Raw genomic sequence first — 15,213 nt, forward strand, 5'->3', positions numbered from 1 at the left:
CAGAATGGTAGGGGTGAGAGCTTTGGCAGAATGGTAGGGGTGAGAGCACTCAAATCTGTTGATTACCTGAACTGCCATATTAATGAACTATTAATCTTTTTTTCCTAGACACTCAGATGTAAAGCAGACTTGTTTTGGGGCTCTCCCGTTCGCTTGCCCTCAAGTCCCAGAAACTGCTTTGTCTTTCTACTTTCACTAAGTCTCAAAACAGTTCCTTCCTCTCCCATCCCACAGCTCTGTCCTCATCCAAGTCTTTGAAGAAGGCATTACAAATTAATGAAGAAAGGTTAGGCTTTTTAATAAATAACGCTAGAACAACCAGTTATCCGTGTTTCCCCCCAAAAAGATGCAGATCTTAAGACATATACAAGTTCTAAATGTGAAACATAAAACTTTTGGAAGAAATGTAGGAAATTTGTGACTTTGGTTATTACAGATTTCTTTGATAAAAAATTCAAAGCCCATAAGGAAAAAGATTTACTAATTTGACTAAAATTAAAGACACCATTAACAAGTGAAAATAGTAGCCTGGGAAAATATATTTACAACACATAGAGCCAACAAGTGGTGGTATCCAGAATTATAAATTTGATTTGATTTCCTTCAACTCAACCTTACAGAGAATTAGAGAAAGGAAATAAATTCACAAAAGGGGAACCAAAGAACCGATAAACTTTGATAAGATGCTCAATTTCACTATTAGAGAAATACATATTAAAACTACAAAGAGATACTATGTAGTTATATTTATTTATATCCATGAGATTTATATCCATGAGATTAGTTAAAAGTATAAAAGTCTTATAATATCAAGTGTTACTAAGGATGTGAATCATTGGAAATTTTCATATACTGCTTGGTATGATCACTTTGGAGAGCATTTGACAATATCTAGCAAATCTAAAAATATGCATACCCTGTGACCCAGCAATTCCACTCTAGTGTGTATCTAGGGTATCTACTGTAATAATCCCAGTTAATGTAGTACACGTAAATGAAGAGATATAAACAAGAATATTCTTAAATATCCCCTTATAATATCTTAAATATTCTTAAATATAAACAAGAATATTCTTAAAAACATTATTTGTAATTGAAAAATGAAACAAGCTAGATGACCATCAACAAAAGACAGTTTAAATAAAAAGTGGTATATTGCAAAATGTACTACTATTCAGTTATGAATAAGCTAGACCAATACATATAGATCTAATTTCTAAGTCACTATTAAATGAAAAAGCAAATTGCAGGATATATACATTTTCATATAAACATACCATTTATGATAAATTTAATAACATGCAAAGTAAGTAATATGTTGTTTATGGATATAATAAAAAATATAATATTTTATTATTATATATACTAATAATAACATATACTAACTTAGGACAATAGTTACCACTGGGAAGGAAGGAAAAGAATAAGATTGGGAAAGGTTAAGATGCTTCAATTATATATATATTTTTTTTCCTTATGCTCAATGGTAGCACATGGGTATTTATTATGTTATTCTCTATATTTCTGTATGCTTGAAATTAAAAAATAATTTAATAAAATCAACATATTGCTAAATTACAGACCTCTTCAGCCTGGCATTCAAGACTCTTCACAATATTATCCAACTTCCTTTTCTAGCCTCATCCTCTGCTGTTTTCTACAGCAGTGTTTCCCAAGCCGTGGACACATACATGCTTCCTTCATTATTTTTTTATGTACGCCATCTCTATTACGGTTATTTTTCTTTCCATAGTTTTTAACTTAAATAGCCTGTACAAATCACTAACAGGAAATCACATGTTTAATATGCCAGTTATATTTTTCTAATATGAATATAAATAAATACATATAGATTAAAATATGTATGCTGGTGCTACCTAAAAACATCAAGTATCACACTTTGGGTTGCAACCTTACACCAGTGGTTCTCAAATTTGTTGTACAAGACTACTTGGGAGGCTTGTTAGAACTGGAGACTCCCAAGTCATAGAGGATCCTAATTTAGGCAGTCAGAAGACAGAAATCCTACTCTACATGTACCCTTGACACCTAACAAATTGGACTATCTGCCATTCTCTGGACAAGCTCTACATTTTCCTTTTCCAATGCCTTTCCTCTTGTTACTTCCTCTGCTTGAAGTAACCTTCCTTCTCCTTAAGCCTATACTTTAAGTACCAAATTAAATACCACCATCACAATAAAGAACTTTGACTTGGATGTGACATTGTTCTCATTTCAGCATCCTTCCTTCCGCTGTCAATTTTTTCCTATTTCTGTATGGGTGCTTATCATATTCAATGTAATGTATATGTACTTGTCTTATTCCCTCTCCTGGCCTATAAATGCTGCTTGAGGGCAGAAGCCTTATACCTGTTCAAAAGTAGGGATTATGGCTTGGTCATTTTATACTTTCAACATGGTAGTTACTCAGATACTTGCTGAGCTGAGCTCTGCTAAACACTAAATTAATTTCACAATTTTATTAATATTTTAAAAATCATGTAGTATAAGGCATTAGAATACTCATCCATACAGCATTACAAATTAAACATGAGAATCTAGGCTACCTAGCTTTATTTTCAAAATGAGACAACTGAAATTATATCCTGCCTTGAAACAAATAATTTAAATTGTTTTAATTTTGAAAGAGAAAAAGTAAGTTTAACATAAAAATGCCAAGTTCAGTTTTTAAGATGAAAAGGAAAACTATTTAACTTAACAACCTTCCAAGCAAAAGTAAATGATCAAGTTATTAATCAACAAAGAGTTTTTGATACTGCTATGAAAAGCTATTAACTTAAGAACAACACTATTATTAAATAAAGTTAATTGACTCTGGCAAAATTCTCAGTACTTCCAAATGATATTTCAATATGGCTTCCCTTTGTTTAACTATTGCATATTACTCTGATGCATCATGAGCAATAATTTCTAAATATTCTTCCCATGTAAAAACCATAATATATATAAATATATACACTTAAAAATATACAGGCAATATATTATATATATATGCATATATATATAACCCACAAAAACTGTAAGTTTTAATCAGAAAATATCAACATGCAACTCATTTGTTCATCTTGTTTCTTCAATTTGGTAATAATCTGATTTGTTTCTATTCCAGGAATAGACTACTTTACTGTTTTAAACACACTTATTTTCACCTAGAGAGAAAATAAACTAGTAGAAACAGAAGCAGGGCTTCAGGTGGGAAATGGTCATCAACATCACTCTACATTATCATATCAGCTGGATTTGTGTGTTTTAGCACATATTTGACATGATACTGAATTGCCAAAGAAAAATCAAACAAATGTATATACTAACTTCAAGTAATTAAAAGAGGGGGGAAATGGAGAAGACACATTTTGTTTCGTTCACTTGGCCCTCTGGGTTAAAAAGGAGAATGAAAAGATGACAACTACGAGAAATGTAGAATAAGGAAAGGTTCTCACACATCTCATTTTCTCCTCTCATTCATTTTTCTGTCATCTTCCTGTTAAATTTCCTCTTTTGCAGGGCAGGTCAAGTAAACTAAACTTAGCTTGTATGAAACTTTTTATTTAACTTTTCCATTCTATTCTTACATTGTAAAAAATCAAATTTCAACCCATCAGGTCCATTTTCCAGAAGAAAACTAACTGGAAATTAAAGCAGTAATGAGTATTATTACAGCTGAGCTCAAGTTAAAAACTCCAAAAAATGAATCTAGTATTGGTTTTACTTTAGCATAAAATGATAGCCTATAATTATTGATATTAATAAAGACAGCCATCCAGTTATGCTTACTTCCTAAATAAGTAATCTTTTTTATTTTCCAAAGTATTAAATATAGACAGACCTTAAGGTTCTTAAATGTTTTAGCAGTACTCAAGGACCAAAAAAATGCAGAAGTTTAAAGGTAATGAGAGGGAGTTAAATAAACCTATTTCAAAGATCCTATAAGTAGAATAGATCAGATTAGACAAGCTTATTGGAAGGTAACAACACAGCTCATTTTATAAAGCAGTTTTGAGAAATCCAAAAATACCATTTCTCTTAAAAAAAAATCAAAGAAGCACTTGGACTAACAAGAAATAATGCACAATTTGGCTTGATCAAATACTTCATTAATTTTTTTCTACTCCCTAAGGTATTGCCCTTTTAAAATCCTCTTCAAATAAAATATAACCTAATTGCTTGCACACGGCTAGTTTGCAAAGGGATTTTTATTTCAACAGTGCCACCTAGTGGAGCAATTGATACTTTCAACTGGTCACTAGTTGGTTTCATTGGTCTCAAAGGCTAGGAGTCCACAGATAGTTTTATTTTTCTGGTTCACAATATTCCTAATAATATTAACATTCAAGGGGAAAATTTACAAAAGAATAATTTACAGATTTTTGTCCTCTGATAGGTTATCTCTAATAAAAATTAGGTTTTTTACAAATATTATTATATTTTAAATAAAAGTACCTTAGTGATTTCTTCAGAAGCTCGTTTGAAGTCCTGAACATTTCGACAGTAAAATCCTATTGTACAGCTAGGATCCATTTTTCGAAATGACATCTTTTTGGGAGAAGGACAGTGGAATGTCTGCAATTTTAAAAGTTCTTTAGGATTAATTTGGTTTTATTTGATGGACTTCAATATATACAAGATATTACTTAATTTAAAATTTGCCATCTAGCTTTTCTCATAAATATGCTTTCAAACAGTGTTTTAGTCTGTCCTATGTAAATGGTCCTTTCCACTCTCCAAAGCTGTAAAACATGACAGCCAACATTGTTTACATTCGATTCAAATCTCCACCTTCTGTGGCATTAGTGCCATTCTGTAAAAGAAAACACGTGTGTCAAAGTGGTATGCATTTCTAACACTTGCAGAAGGGAGGGAAAATGTGCCACTGGAAAAGACATACATAAGCTAGTACAAGGTTTAGAATCAAGTTAGTTATTTCTATGAAAATTCAATTAAACCTGGGGTTTTGGGGGGAGTTGAGATTTTTTTAAAAAGATTTTATTTATTTATTTATTTGAGAGAGAGAGAAAGAGAGCAAACATAAGCAGGGTTGGGGGGAGGGCAGAGGGAGAAGCAGATTCCCCGCTGAGCAGGGAGCTCGATCCCAGGATCCTGAGATCATGACCTGAGCCAAAGGCAGACATTTAACCGACTGAGCCACCCAGGCGCCCCTTTTTTGAAAATTTTTTTTTAATGTTTAAAACCCTTTAATAAGGATACCAAGACTTTGTAAACAAATATACAGATTTATGTAAATGTTCCATTATGATATGAAAAGAGGTCAACTTCAGAGTTTTAGCAGTTGACACAATCAGTACATAATTGCATAGTCTCCCAACCCACTCTTCTATGCTTTACTTTAAATTCTTGTTTATTCCCATATGGGACACAGTTGAAAATTGTTCTGTTATGGTCCTTGCTCTCCTCCTTACCATTCCTGCCCCTTCAGTTCACTTTTCTCATGTGGTCACAGTGCCACAGACATAAATTGGCTGGGGAAGCTGCACTAGCCTCTCTGCTCTTGCTAATGGGATATAGATAACTGGTAGAGTCTGGGATCTTTAGAAAATACAAAAGAAAAGGGAAGAATATAAAGCTAATCACTCCAGTCTTTTTTCCTTCACCACCACATTCTGGTGCTTTGCCTAAAAGATTTTTTTTAACTGCTTGAATGCTCAGATATCTTGTCCTTAAAAATCACTGAGGCTACCAAAGTCTGTTTTTCTGTGTATAAAAAAATGTTTACATGTAAAAAAGGAGGGCCATAAAAAATAAACATATTCATATTTGTTTATGTTTGTATAAATGAACTGTAAGGATATACCAAAATTAACAAGTTTAGGGGACAGAGAGAAAACTGGGCAGATGGTAGACAGGTGTGAGAAATTCTTTGTTGTATATTCTGTATTTTTTAATTAAAGAATAAGCTCAATTAAGAAATGATCTAAGGGGCACCTGGGTGGCTCAGTTGGTTAAGCATCCGACTCTTGATTTTGGCTCAGGTAATGATCCCAGGGTTGTGAGATGGAGCCCCCATCTCAGTTCACGCTGGGGATGGAGCCTGCTTAAGATTCTCCCTCCCTATCCCTCTCCCGCTGCACCTCCCCCACTTGCTTGTGCATATGTGTTCTTTCTCTCAAAAAAAAAAAAGAAAAGAAAAGAAATGATCTAGGCTGAATTTGAACCCATAAAATTAAAATTTCCCTATGTTTAATACCTAAAACGAAGGGATTTTAACTTGAAACTATCTATTAAAATACATAGGCTTTCATATTTATGTTCATGGTAAATCAGTCAAAAATCACTCTTTTCTCTCCCCCGATATCCATCCTGGTGATTCAATTAGTGTCCCATGTTATCACAAGAGAATATGCAAAATGCATACATTCAAGCTGCTTTTTTCCCTTGCAGATAGTTCAATCATATATTAGATTCAAATCCACTATCATTGCAGTAAATATAGCCAAACAAATGTGTTTTCAAAATTATGACTTCTATAAAATGTTTAGCCAATACTTACCTTATATAGTGAGATCCAACCTAACTAAACTTGAGTCTCCAAAGTAGGAATCAACACAAGTATTGTCTTAGTTGGACTTTTTTCAACACTGTTTCACCTGCTTTATTTACCTGTTTTATTGAAAACAAATCTAAAAAGGCACAGAAGAGCTACATAAACTTGTTAACAATATACAAGAGTATATTAGTGCATAAGGCACAGAAGGCTCTAAGTCATATTTAAAAAAATTATTCTAGGGGCACCTGGGTGGCTCAATCAGTTAAGCGTCTGCCTTCAGCTCAGGTCATGATCCCAGGACCTGGGATGGAGCCCTGTGTCAGGCTCAGCAGGGGATCAGCTTCTACCCCGTCTCCCTCTTCTCCTCCTCCCCACTTGTATTCTCTCTCTTTTTCTCTCTCTCAAATAAATAAAGCTTTTTTAAAAAAGTTATTCTAGGGGCGCCTGGGTGGCTCAGTTGGTTAAGCCGCTGCCTTCGGCTCAGGTCATGGTCCTGGAGTCCTGGGATCGAGTCCCGCATCAGACTCCCTGTTCGGCAGGGAGTCTGCTTCTCCCTCTGACCCTCCCCCCTCTCATGCTCTCTCTCTTTCTCTTAAATAAATAAATAAATAAATAAATAAATAAATAAATAAATAAAAAGTTTAAAAAATAAAAAAGTTATTCTACATACATATAAGCTATCTAAAAATAATCACCCTACTCTTTCCAAAGCCAATAATAAGGAATACTTAGTTTTTACTACTTGGGGATAAGAAAGAAGGGCGAAAGGTTTTTACAGGATCCAACAAAGTATTTTTTAAACTCATCTACAAGGATGTCCTACATTACGCTAAATTATGTTTTCATGTAAAAACTAGTAAGACTAAACCAAATAGGTTTAGTGTTGTTTCACTGTATTGCCTCAATGATGACAGATAGTAATGACAAACACTACATTGTTATTCCTGGTTGTTTTGATATCTATAAAGATCTTTTTAAATTATTCACAAAAACACAGATATAAATCTCTGATAACTGAAAACTGAAATTGCTATTGGGTGTAACTTTATGAGTACTAGGACTCATATTACAAAGAGGCATTTTATACCATTAAAACTAAAAATTATATTTTTTCGCTCACCCAAGAAGATTCTGAAGTCAAGCCAACATTAATTGATAATTCAGAATCTTTTCTATTTATTGCAGAACAAGTTAGACTTTAAAATATTTTGCCAAGGGGTGTTACACAGCTATATTTACTTTGTGATAATGCTTTGAGCCATGTACTTACAATTGCTTTTTTAATTTTTAAAATTCTGAAGATTGGTAAGAGTAGCACCCTCTATAAACACATTTTAGGGAGTATTTACTAGATACACTTCTGTGACAATGAAATATGTTTCTGAAAAAATTAGTCAAGGTGAGTCAATTCCCATTTATTTCATTTTTCAATACATTATTTATTCACTGCCTCAACAAATAGTTATTAGGTGCCTACCAAATACCAAGTACTGTTCTAGGCTTAGTTTTTTGGAATAGTGGATCCTGTTACCTAAACATACAAATAATACTGAAACAAATACTTTTAGGTGTAGCTATGCTATTTTGGTGATTTAGATGGAGCTTCCTAAAATAGTTAGAGAATACCCTTACTATAAAGCACCTCCTACCAACTGCAGTTCACATGTGTAATTCATAAAGGGTACATCTTTCACTGATGAATTCACTCATCCACCTATCTAATCATATCACATCATTCTTAAGCTTTAATGTCACTATTCTTTGATTTTACTAGGGTAGAATAAAATAATCACCACTGCGTGGACATCCTAAAATCTGAAACTTGAAACTGGGGGCCCAGGAATCACAACAGACTAACATGTCTACTAATAAGACTTTTCTTGCATTATTACTAGATTATTAGTATTTAGTAAATCAAATATTGTCTTAATAATAGAATAGAATTTGGGGGATGGGGGGATGGATTAGCCCAGTGATGGGTATTAAGGAGGGCACGTACTGCGTGGAGGACTGGGTGTTATACACAAACAATGAATCACGCAACACTACATCAAAAACTAATGATGTACTGTATGATGACTAACATAACATAATTTTAAAAATGCAAAAACAGAATAGGATAGAATTTGTTATTTATAAGAGTTAGAACCAGTCATTCTGAAAGTGTATCATATATAACATGAAGCAATAGTCTCTGGTTTCAGAAATCTTATTAAATACCCCCCCCCACACACACACACAAATATATACATATGAAGATATATATCTTCTAGTCCTCTCATCCTGAAAATTGATACTCTGCCTGAACCACTGACAGTGGGAACCCACAGTTCAACATACCCTCACTGCTAAAGCCCATTTGAGTTCTTCTCATTCCCTTCTAATTTCAATTTGTCTTTTCACAACTTTTTTCCTTAAGGTAGTTCATGCTGCTCCTTTATACCCCATTCTCTATATGAAAATTATAGATATATATACATTCATGACTACTTATGTTCACTTCATAATGTCAAAAACTCTGTGAAGATAAAGATGAGTGAAATTCTCTTCTACAAAGTTAATATAAAAATTCAATAGTATATACTAATATATTTTATAAGAAAGTATCACAAGAATGGAAAATTAATACAAATATATACATAATCAAAGGGAAGAAAAGAATTCAACAGACGACTAACTATAGTGCTTAGGACAGTGCCTTGCATATGGAGAGAGCTCAATAAATGGTAGTTTAAAAAAGAATACATGAGGGGTACCTGGGTGGCTCAGTCGGTTAAGTGTTTGACTTTGGCTCAGGTCATGATCTCAGAGTCCTGGGATCGAGCCCTGTGTTGGGCTCCCCACTCAGTGGGGAGTCTGTTTCTCCCTCATCCTCTGCCCCTCCCGCCACTCATGCCCACTGTGTCTCTCTCTCACAAATAAATAATAAAATCGTTTAAAAAATAAAAAAGAATACTTGGTCTGATTTGGTTTCAAAATTTTAAAAGTTCAACTCTAAATATATAGGAATTCACTACCATAAGAACAACAAAAGATGTAATCTGCTAAGTCTCCTCTTTAATCTCAAATATTCAGATATCATACTACTTTCTTAAATTCTCATAATTCTATTGGACTCAAAGCACTCACTAAGTGATTACTTACATGGAATTGCATAAAGAGCTAAGATTTTAATTTCTCCATTTATTGACCAAAAACAAGTATTGATCAAAAAAAGTTTCTTTCAAAAATAATTTTGGGTGCCTGGGTGGTTCAGTTGGTTAAGCATCCAACTCTTGATTTCAGCTCAGGTCATGATCTCAGGGTCGTGAGATGGAGCCCCATGTCAGGCTCCATGCTCAGTATGGAGTCTGCTTGGGATTCTCTCTCTCTCCCTCTGTCTCCCCCCCCCCAAAATAATAAATTGAATCTTTAAAAAATAATTTTAATCATTGAGGTATAAGTGTGGTTTTAGAATGCTCATATAATTATGTCAAACAATTGCAAATTTTCAATAGCATAAATACACAGAACCTATATAACAAGCCAAGGATGGCTAATAATATAGGGTAGTTAAAAAACCTCCAGCTGGACCATTTTAAGCTTAAAATATGATCAAAAGCAAAAAGTAAAATTTTATTCCTGTAGAAAAGCAACTTGCTATAGTTTTTATATTACACTCTCATAGAAAAATAAATGATACTATTCACTAAATAGCCTAAGATAAATCCCTGAACTAAGAAAAATGAAAAACTGTCCAAAGGAATTACCCAGATAGGTGGAGATACTCTACCAGCATCTCAAAAATATAAATCTAAACCCACTTTCTCAGTTGTCCTACTGTATAAGAAATAAATGCTTCTGTGCATTTCAGAAGTTACATAACTTCACCAAACTTTGCAAAGTCTCTTAAAATCATTTCCTCTTTTCCGTTCTCATGACCAACACCCAACTTCAAGCTTGTATTGATGCACCTGTGAAGTGTTGCACCTGCCTCCCAATACTGAGCTACAGCCTTTCTAATATTGCTAGTGCAGACATAACCAGGGTAGTCACTCACCTGGTTCCTTTGTAGAATCTTCCAAAATATCAGATGAATAGTCCTTCTCTACTGGTTAAAACAGTCAACAGTAATAATCTTTTAATTTGCCTATTTTAGATAATATTAGAGTGCTATGAATAATTTTCCATCTGAGTTTCAAATATCTACTTTTTTAAGGAGTTAATATGGCACAGTGGAAATGTAACTTAGACACAGGAATCAGTGCCACAAGACCACCACGCAGCTGAAAGAAAATTACAACGTGGTTCACATAGCAAAATTCTGCCACACCTCCCACAGTATCAGTCAACTAGAAATATTTATTAAGGTCTACATGTAAGAAACTATGAGGGAAGAAAACAGAAAGCAAACCTTATGTCTGGCCTTAAGATACTTGTAGTTTTAGTTCAGGTAATAGTCTACAAAGAATGCTAGGATGTTTTATAATGTATCTTTCAGAACCAGATTTTTTTTTTACGATTGATTTTATTTATTTATTTATTTGTTTGTTTGTTTGACAGAGACAGAGCACAAGAAGGTGGAGCACAGAGGGAGAGGGAGAAGCAGGCTCCCCGCGGAGCAGGGAGCCCAAGGTGGGGCTCCATCCCAGGCCCCTGGGATCATGACCTGAGCCGAAGGCAGATGCTTAACAACTGAGCCACCCAGGCGCCCCTTAGAACGAGATTTTAATCTTACAGTTTATTTTCATAATCTATCCTTTAAATACTACTAGATATTAATATTAGCTAGGAAGCTATTACCAAAATAAGTATTAAACCATATTTCCTTGAGAATTAGTGATCCATGCCAATCAAATGATTACGATTATTTTAAAAGTCTGCAAAAGCAACAACTGGGAAAACAAGAACCAAAACCATGTAATAATTACATGTCTCACTTATGCACTCTCAAAATTTTCTGAATTAAAATACTGGGTCACTGGGATGCCTGGCTGGCTCAGTCGGTAGAACATACAACTCTTGATCTCAGAGTTGTGAGTTCGAACCCTGCAGTGGGCATAGAGATTACTAAATAAATAAGTATTTTTTAAAGTAATAATAGGGGCGCCTGAGTGGCTCAGTCGTTAAGCATCTGCCTTCAGCTCAGGTCATGATCCCAGGCTCCTGGGATCAAGCCCGCATCAGGCTCCCTGCTCAGCAGGAAGCCTGCTTCTCCATCTCCCACTCCCCCTGCTTGTGTTCCCTCTCTCACTGTGTCTCTCTCTGTCAAATAAATAAATAAAACCTTTAAAAACGTAAATAAATAATAAAATTTAAAAATAAAATACTGGATCACAAATGACCCAACATAAAGGAAAACAATATGTTAAAGCAGACCTAAAACGGGCACGTGGGTGGCTCAATCAGCTAGTCTGCCTTCGGCTTGGTCACAATCTCAGGGTCCTGGGATTGAGCCCCACATCCAGCTCCCTTCTCAGTGGGAGTCTGCTTCTCCCTCTCCCCCTCTCAAATAAATAAATAAAATCTTAAAAAAAAAAAAAAAAACAAAGCTGGGGCTCCTGGGTGGCTCAGTCGGTTAAGTGTCTGTCTTCGGCTCAGGTCATGATCTCAGGGTCCTGGGATCAAGCCCCACATCCGGCTCCCTGCTTGCAGGAAACCGCTTCTCTGTCTCCTCCCTACTTGTGCTCTCTCTCTCAAATAAAAATTAAAAAAAAAAAAAAAAAACAGAGCTAAAACAAATACCAGAAACCCAACTTAGCTCTTGAAAAACTCAACTAGGGGCTAAGACTCAACTATTATACTTAAAATAATTTGGCAGGTAGTCTCAAGTCACTTTGTCATTCTAACCCAACTCCATCACCTTTTTCTTCCCCCCCTTTTTCTTTTTATTAAACATGCCTAACATTTTAAATTCTTCAGTAATATTTAGCTGTTTATCTACAAAATAACTTGGAGGCTCGATCATTTATTTTGGTAGGGCTAGGATATCTTAACAAGTTAGAGACAAAGATAAATGAAGAAGAAAGTGTGTCATAAATTAAAATTCAGCAACAAATTATTTAACCTTTGACCACTGTGTGGAGAATGGTTTTATAAATCAGTAAAATATTATTAACTTGCAATACCATACATCTCTACATACTCAGAGTTTGCCTCATATGGTAAGAAAACAGTACCAGCTCTTTATCCATAGTACCTCAAGAGGGAAATCCTTTATGCTGACATCTACAAAAGATTGGCAGTAATGAGGATCCATGTAAATCAAACTGTCATCTACAAGGACAAAACAGAAGACAAGTAATTCAAAAAACACCTTATTATTACACTGCTTACAATCCAATTTCTATGTAGAACAGCTGAAAAAAACCTGGGAGTAACAGCTTGCCAGACTGATATTCATTGACTGAAACATAGGATTGCACAGGACAGATTAACTTTTGCATAATCAAATATGCTTGTATAAGCAGAATTTTTATAAAGTGATGAGACTGTCATTTAATTTTTGGTGATAAAATTACTTTCACAAACACACAATTATATTCTACAGTTTGCATATGAAAAATGTATTACACTACTTTATCCTGACAGGAAGAACATATTGCTTGTCATTTTATCATCAACTAGCACCCCTAAAACTGGTAAAAAGTAAATATGTAAATAGTAACTGCCAGAATGTGGCAGCAATGTCTTCTGAAGTTTAGTGAAACCAATAAATTATGCCTGTTTATGCAATAACAGAAATTAAACATACATTTTACAGAATCCAATTATGTTGTGGACCAAATGACAAATGAGTGGCTATGGTAGGACTGATGAATTTGTAAGGTACTCATTTTGCTCTGTTAATCATCCTGTTTCCAAATGATCCCAAATTAACTTTCTGACTTATAAAAGAAAACAATAAAGAAATATATTTTACTAAATCACTGACCTTGAAATCCAGCAAAGTAGTATGACTGTTTAGGTTTGCCACCAATAATACCCACACAATATTCAAGGCTTAAAACACCCTGCCAAAAGAAATTAATTTAATTCAGACTTAGAGTCAAGAGGCAAATGGTAATTATTCAAAACAACCTAATTTGTATTAGCAGTATTAGTATGTATAGTGTTCCCAAATTTTTCACCACCAGTTTTACTGTTATTACATATGCCCGAATATTTTAAAATCCTTTTATCTACCACACTATTTTCCATTTTCTTTAAATAACTCAATATTAACATGACTAAATCATCTATTCTGATCAGCATGTCACTCAACAACATTAACAACTACTATGTGCCAGATACAGAAATAAATAAGGTCACCATATAAAGGCAATAAATCTCCTGCCAGAGCCAAAACACTTGGCCTTTGGGTTAGCTGGTGCAGCCTTATCATAACATAGTATTTTCATCAGGCTTTCTGAAATACTAGAAATAGTCCTTAGACCTTATCACTGTTTTCACTGAATCTTGAGTCTTAGAATCCTAAGCTACAAACCATTTTCTAATTAACAGCATTCATTTGACACATTTTTATGCTATTTCACAAATTTATTGTAATACACATAAAGACAAATGAAAACAATTTAATCCAAGGCAATTAATAATTGTTATTGCACTTAAAGTCAACTTAATTTACTCATCATAAAATATCAGGGATACCTCAATAAATTATTTAGTGTGCCCCTCAGCATCTATTTTAAGTAGAATTCTATTTAAGCAGGCCAAATAATTTTAAACCTTTTTTTAAAGATTGTCTTTTTGTATTGTATTATTTATTTATTTATTTATTTTAGAGGGGAGCAAAGGGGGAGGGATAAGGAGAGAGAGAATCTGGAGCAGACTCCAAGCTGAGCATGGAGCCAGACGTGGGGCTTGATCTCACAACCCTGAGCTGAAACCAAGAGCCCTACACTTAACCGACTAAGCCACCCAGGTGCCCCAATAATTCTATATCTTTTAAAAAACATGTCCAGTGGAATCATGTAAAGTCTTGTCAAAGGTTTAGCTTATATCATGCATATATATATATATATATATATATATATATAGCATATGTTATAAAGTTAAAAAACATTAATAATGATAAAATGAACATTATAAAACCCCAGAAATATTAAATAATAGTTGAACTTTCCTTCTCTTAAATGACAGGATGTTTTGAAATCTAGAACATATAAAAATAACAAGTACATGGGGTGCCTGGGTGGCTCAGTCGGTTAAGCATCCAACTCTTAGTTTTGGCTCAGGTCGTGATCTCAGGGTCGTGAGATGGAGCCCTGCATGGGGCTCCACACTCAGCAGTCAGTATGCTCCAGATTCTCTCTTTCCCTCTCCCTCTGCCCCTCCCACTGCTTTCTCTCTCTTTCAAAATAAATAAATCTTTAAAATAAATTAATAAAAATACAAAGTACATGAATACTTTTTCCCCTTTAACAAGTAATCAAACCATGGAGTATTTTTTTTTATTATTTTCTTAAAAATAATAGGTGGTTGGGGGCACCTCGGTGGTGCAGTCAGTTGAACGCCTGACTCTTGGTTTCCACTCAGGTCGTGATCTCAGGGTTGTGAAATGGGGCCCCACATAGGGCTTCACACTCAGCACGGAGTCCGCTTGAGACTCTCTCTCCCTCTCCCTCTGCCCCTCCCGGCCACACACACATTTCCTCTCTCTAAAATAAATAAATAAATAAATAAATAAATAAATAAATAAATAAATAAAT

At 34.4% G+C, this 15,213-nt stretch overlaps 1 protein-coding gene and 1 long non-coding RNA gene across 7 annotated transcripts in view; one reads left to right on the forward strand and one right to left on the reverse strand.

The window, feature by feature from the left end:
- LOC141373434 (uncharacterized) overlaps positions 1-15,213 on the forward strand; it is a 207,923-nt gene that overhangs the window by 93,738 nt on the left and 98,972 nt on the right. The window lies entirely within an intron of this gene.
- ATG4C (autophagy related 4C cysteine peptidase) overlaps positions 1-15,213 on the reverse strand; it is a 93,024-nt gene that overhangs the window by 17,773 nt on the left and 60,038 nt on the right. For 5 of the 6 annotated variants that reach the window (XM_025871755.2, XM_073896625.1, XM_025871754.2 and 2 more), the window contains 4 exons: positions 13,437-13,515; positions 12,702-12,778; positions 10,563-10,610; positions 4,462-4,581 (listed from right to left, as the gene is read on the reverse strand). In XM_025871755.2, the coding sequence (XP_025727540.2) occupies positions 4,462-4,581; positions 10,563-10,610; positions 12,702-12,778; positions 13,437-13,515 (324 nt within the window). The remainder of the gene's footprint in view (positions 1-4,461; positions 4,582-10,562; positions 10,611-12,701; positions 12,779-13,436; positions 13,516-15,213) is intronic. The other variant, XM_025871756.2, reaches the window with a different exon arrangement.

Source organism: Callorhinus ursinus, unplaced genomic scaffold (genome assembly GCF_003265705.2).
Source record: "Callorhinus ursinus isolate GAN/ISIS: 27379988/994484 unplaced genomic scaffold, GSC_fseal_2.0 scaffold9, whole genome shotgun sequence".
Lineage (NCBI taxonomy): Eukaryota > Metazoa > Chordata > Mammalia > Carnivora > Otariidae > Callorhinus > Callorhinus ursinus.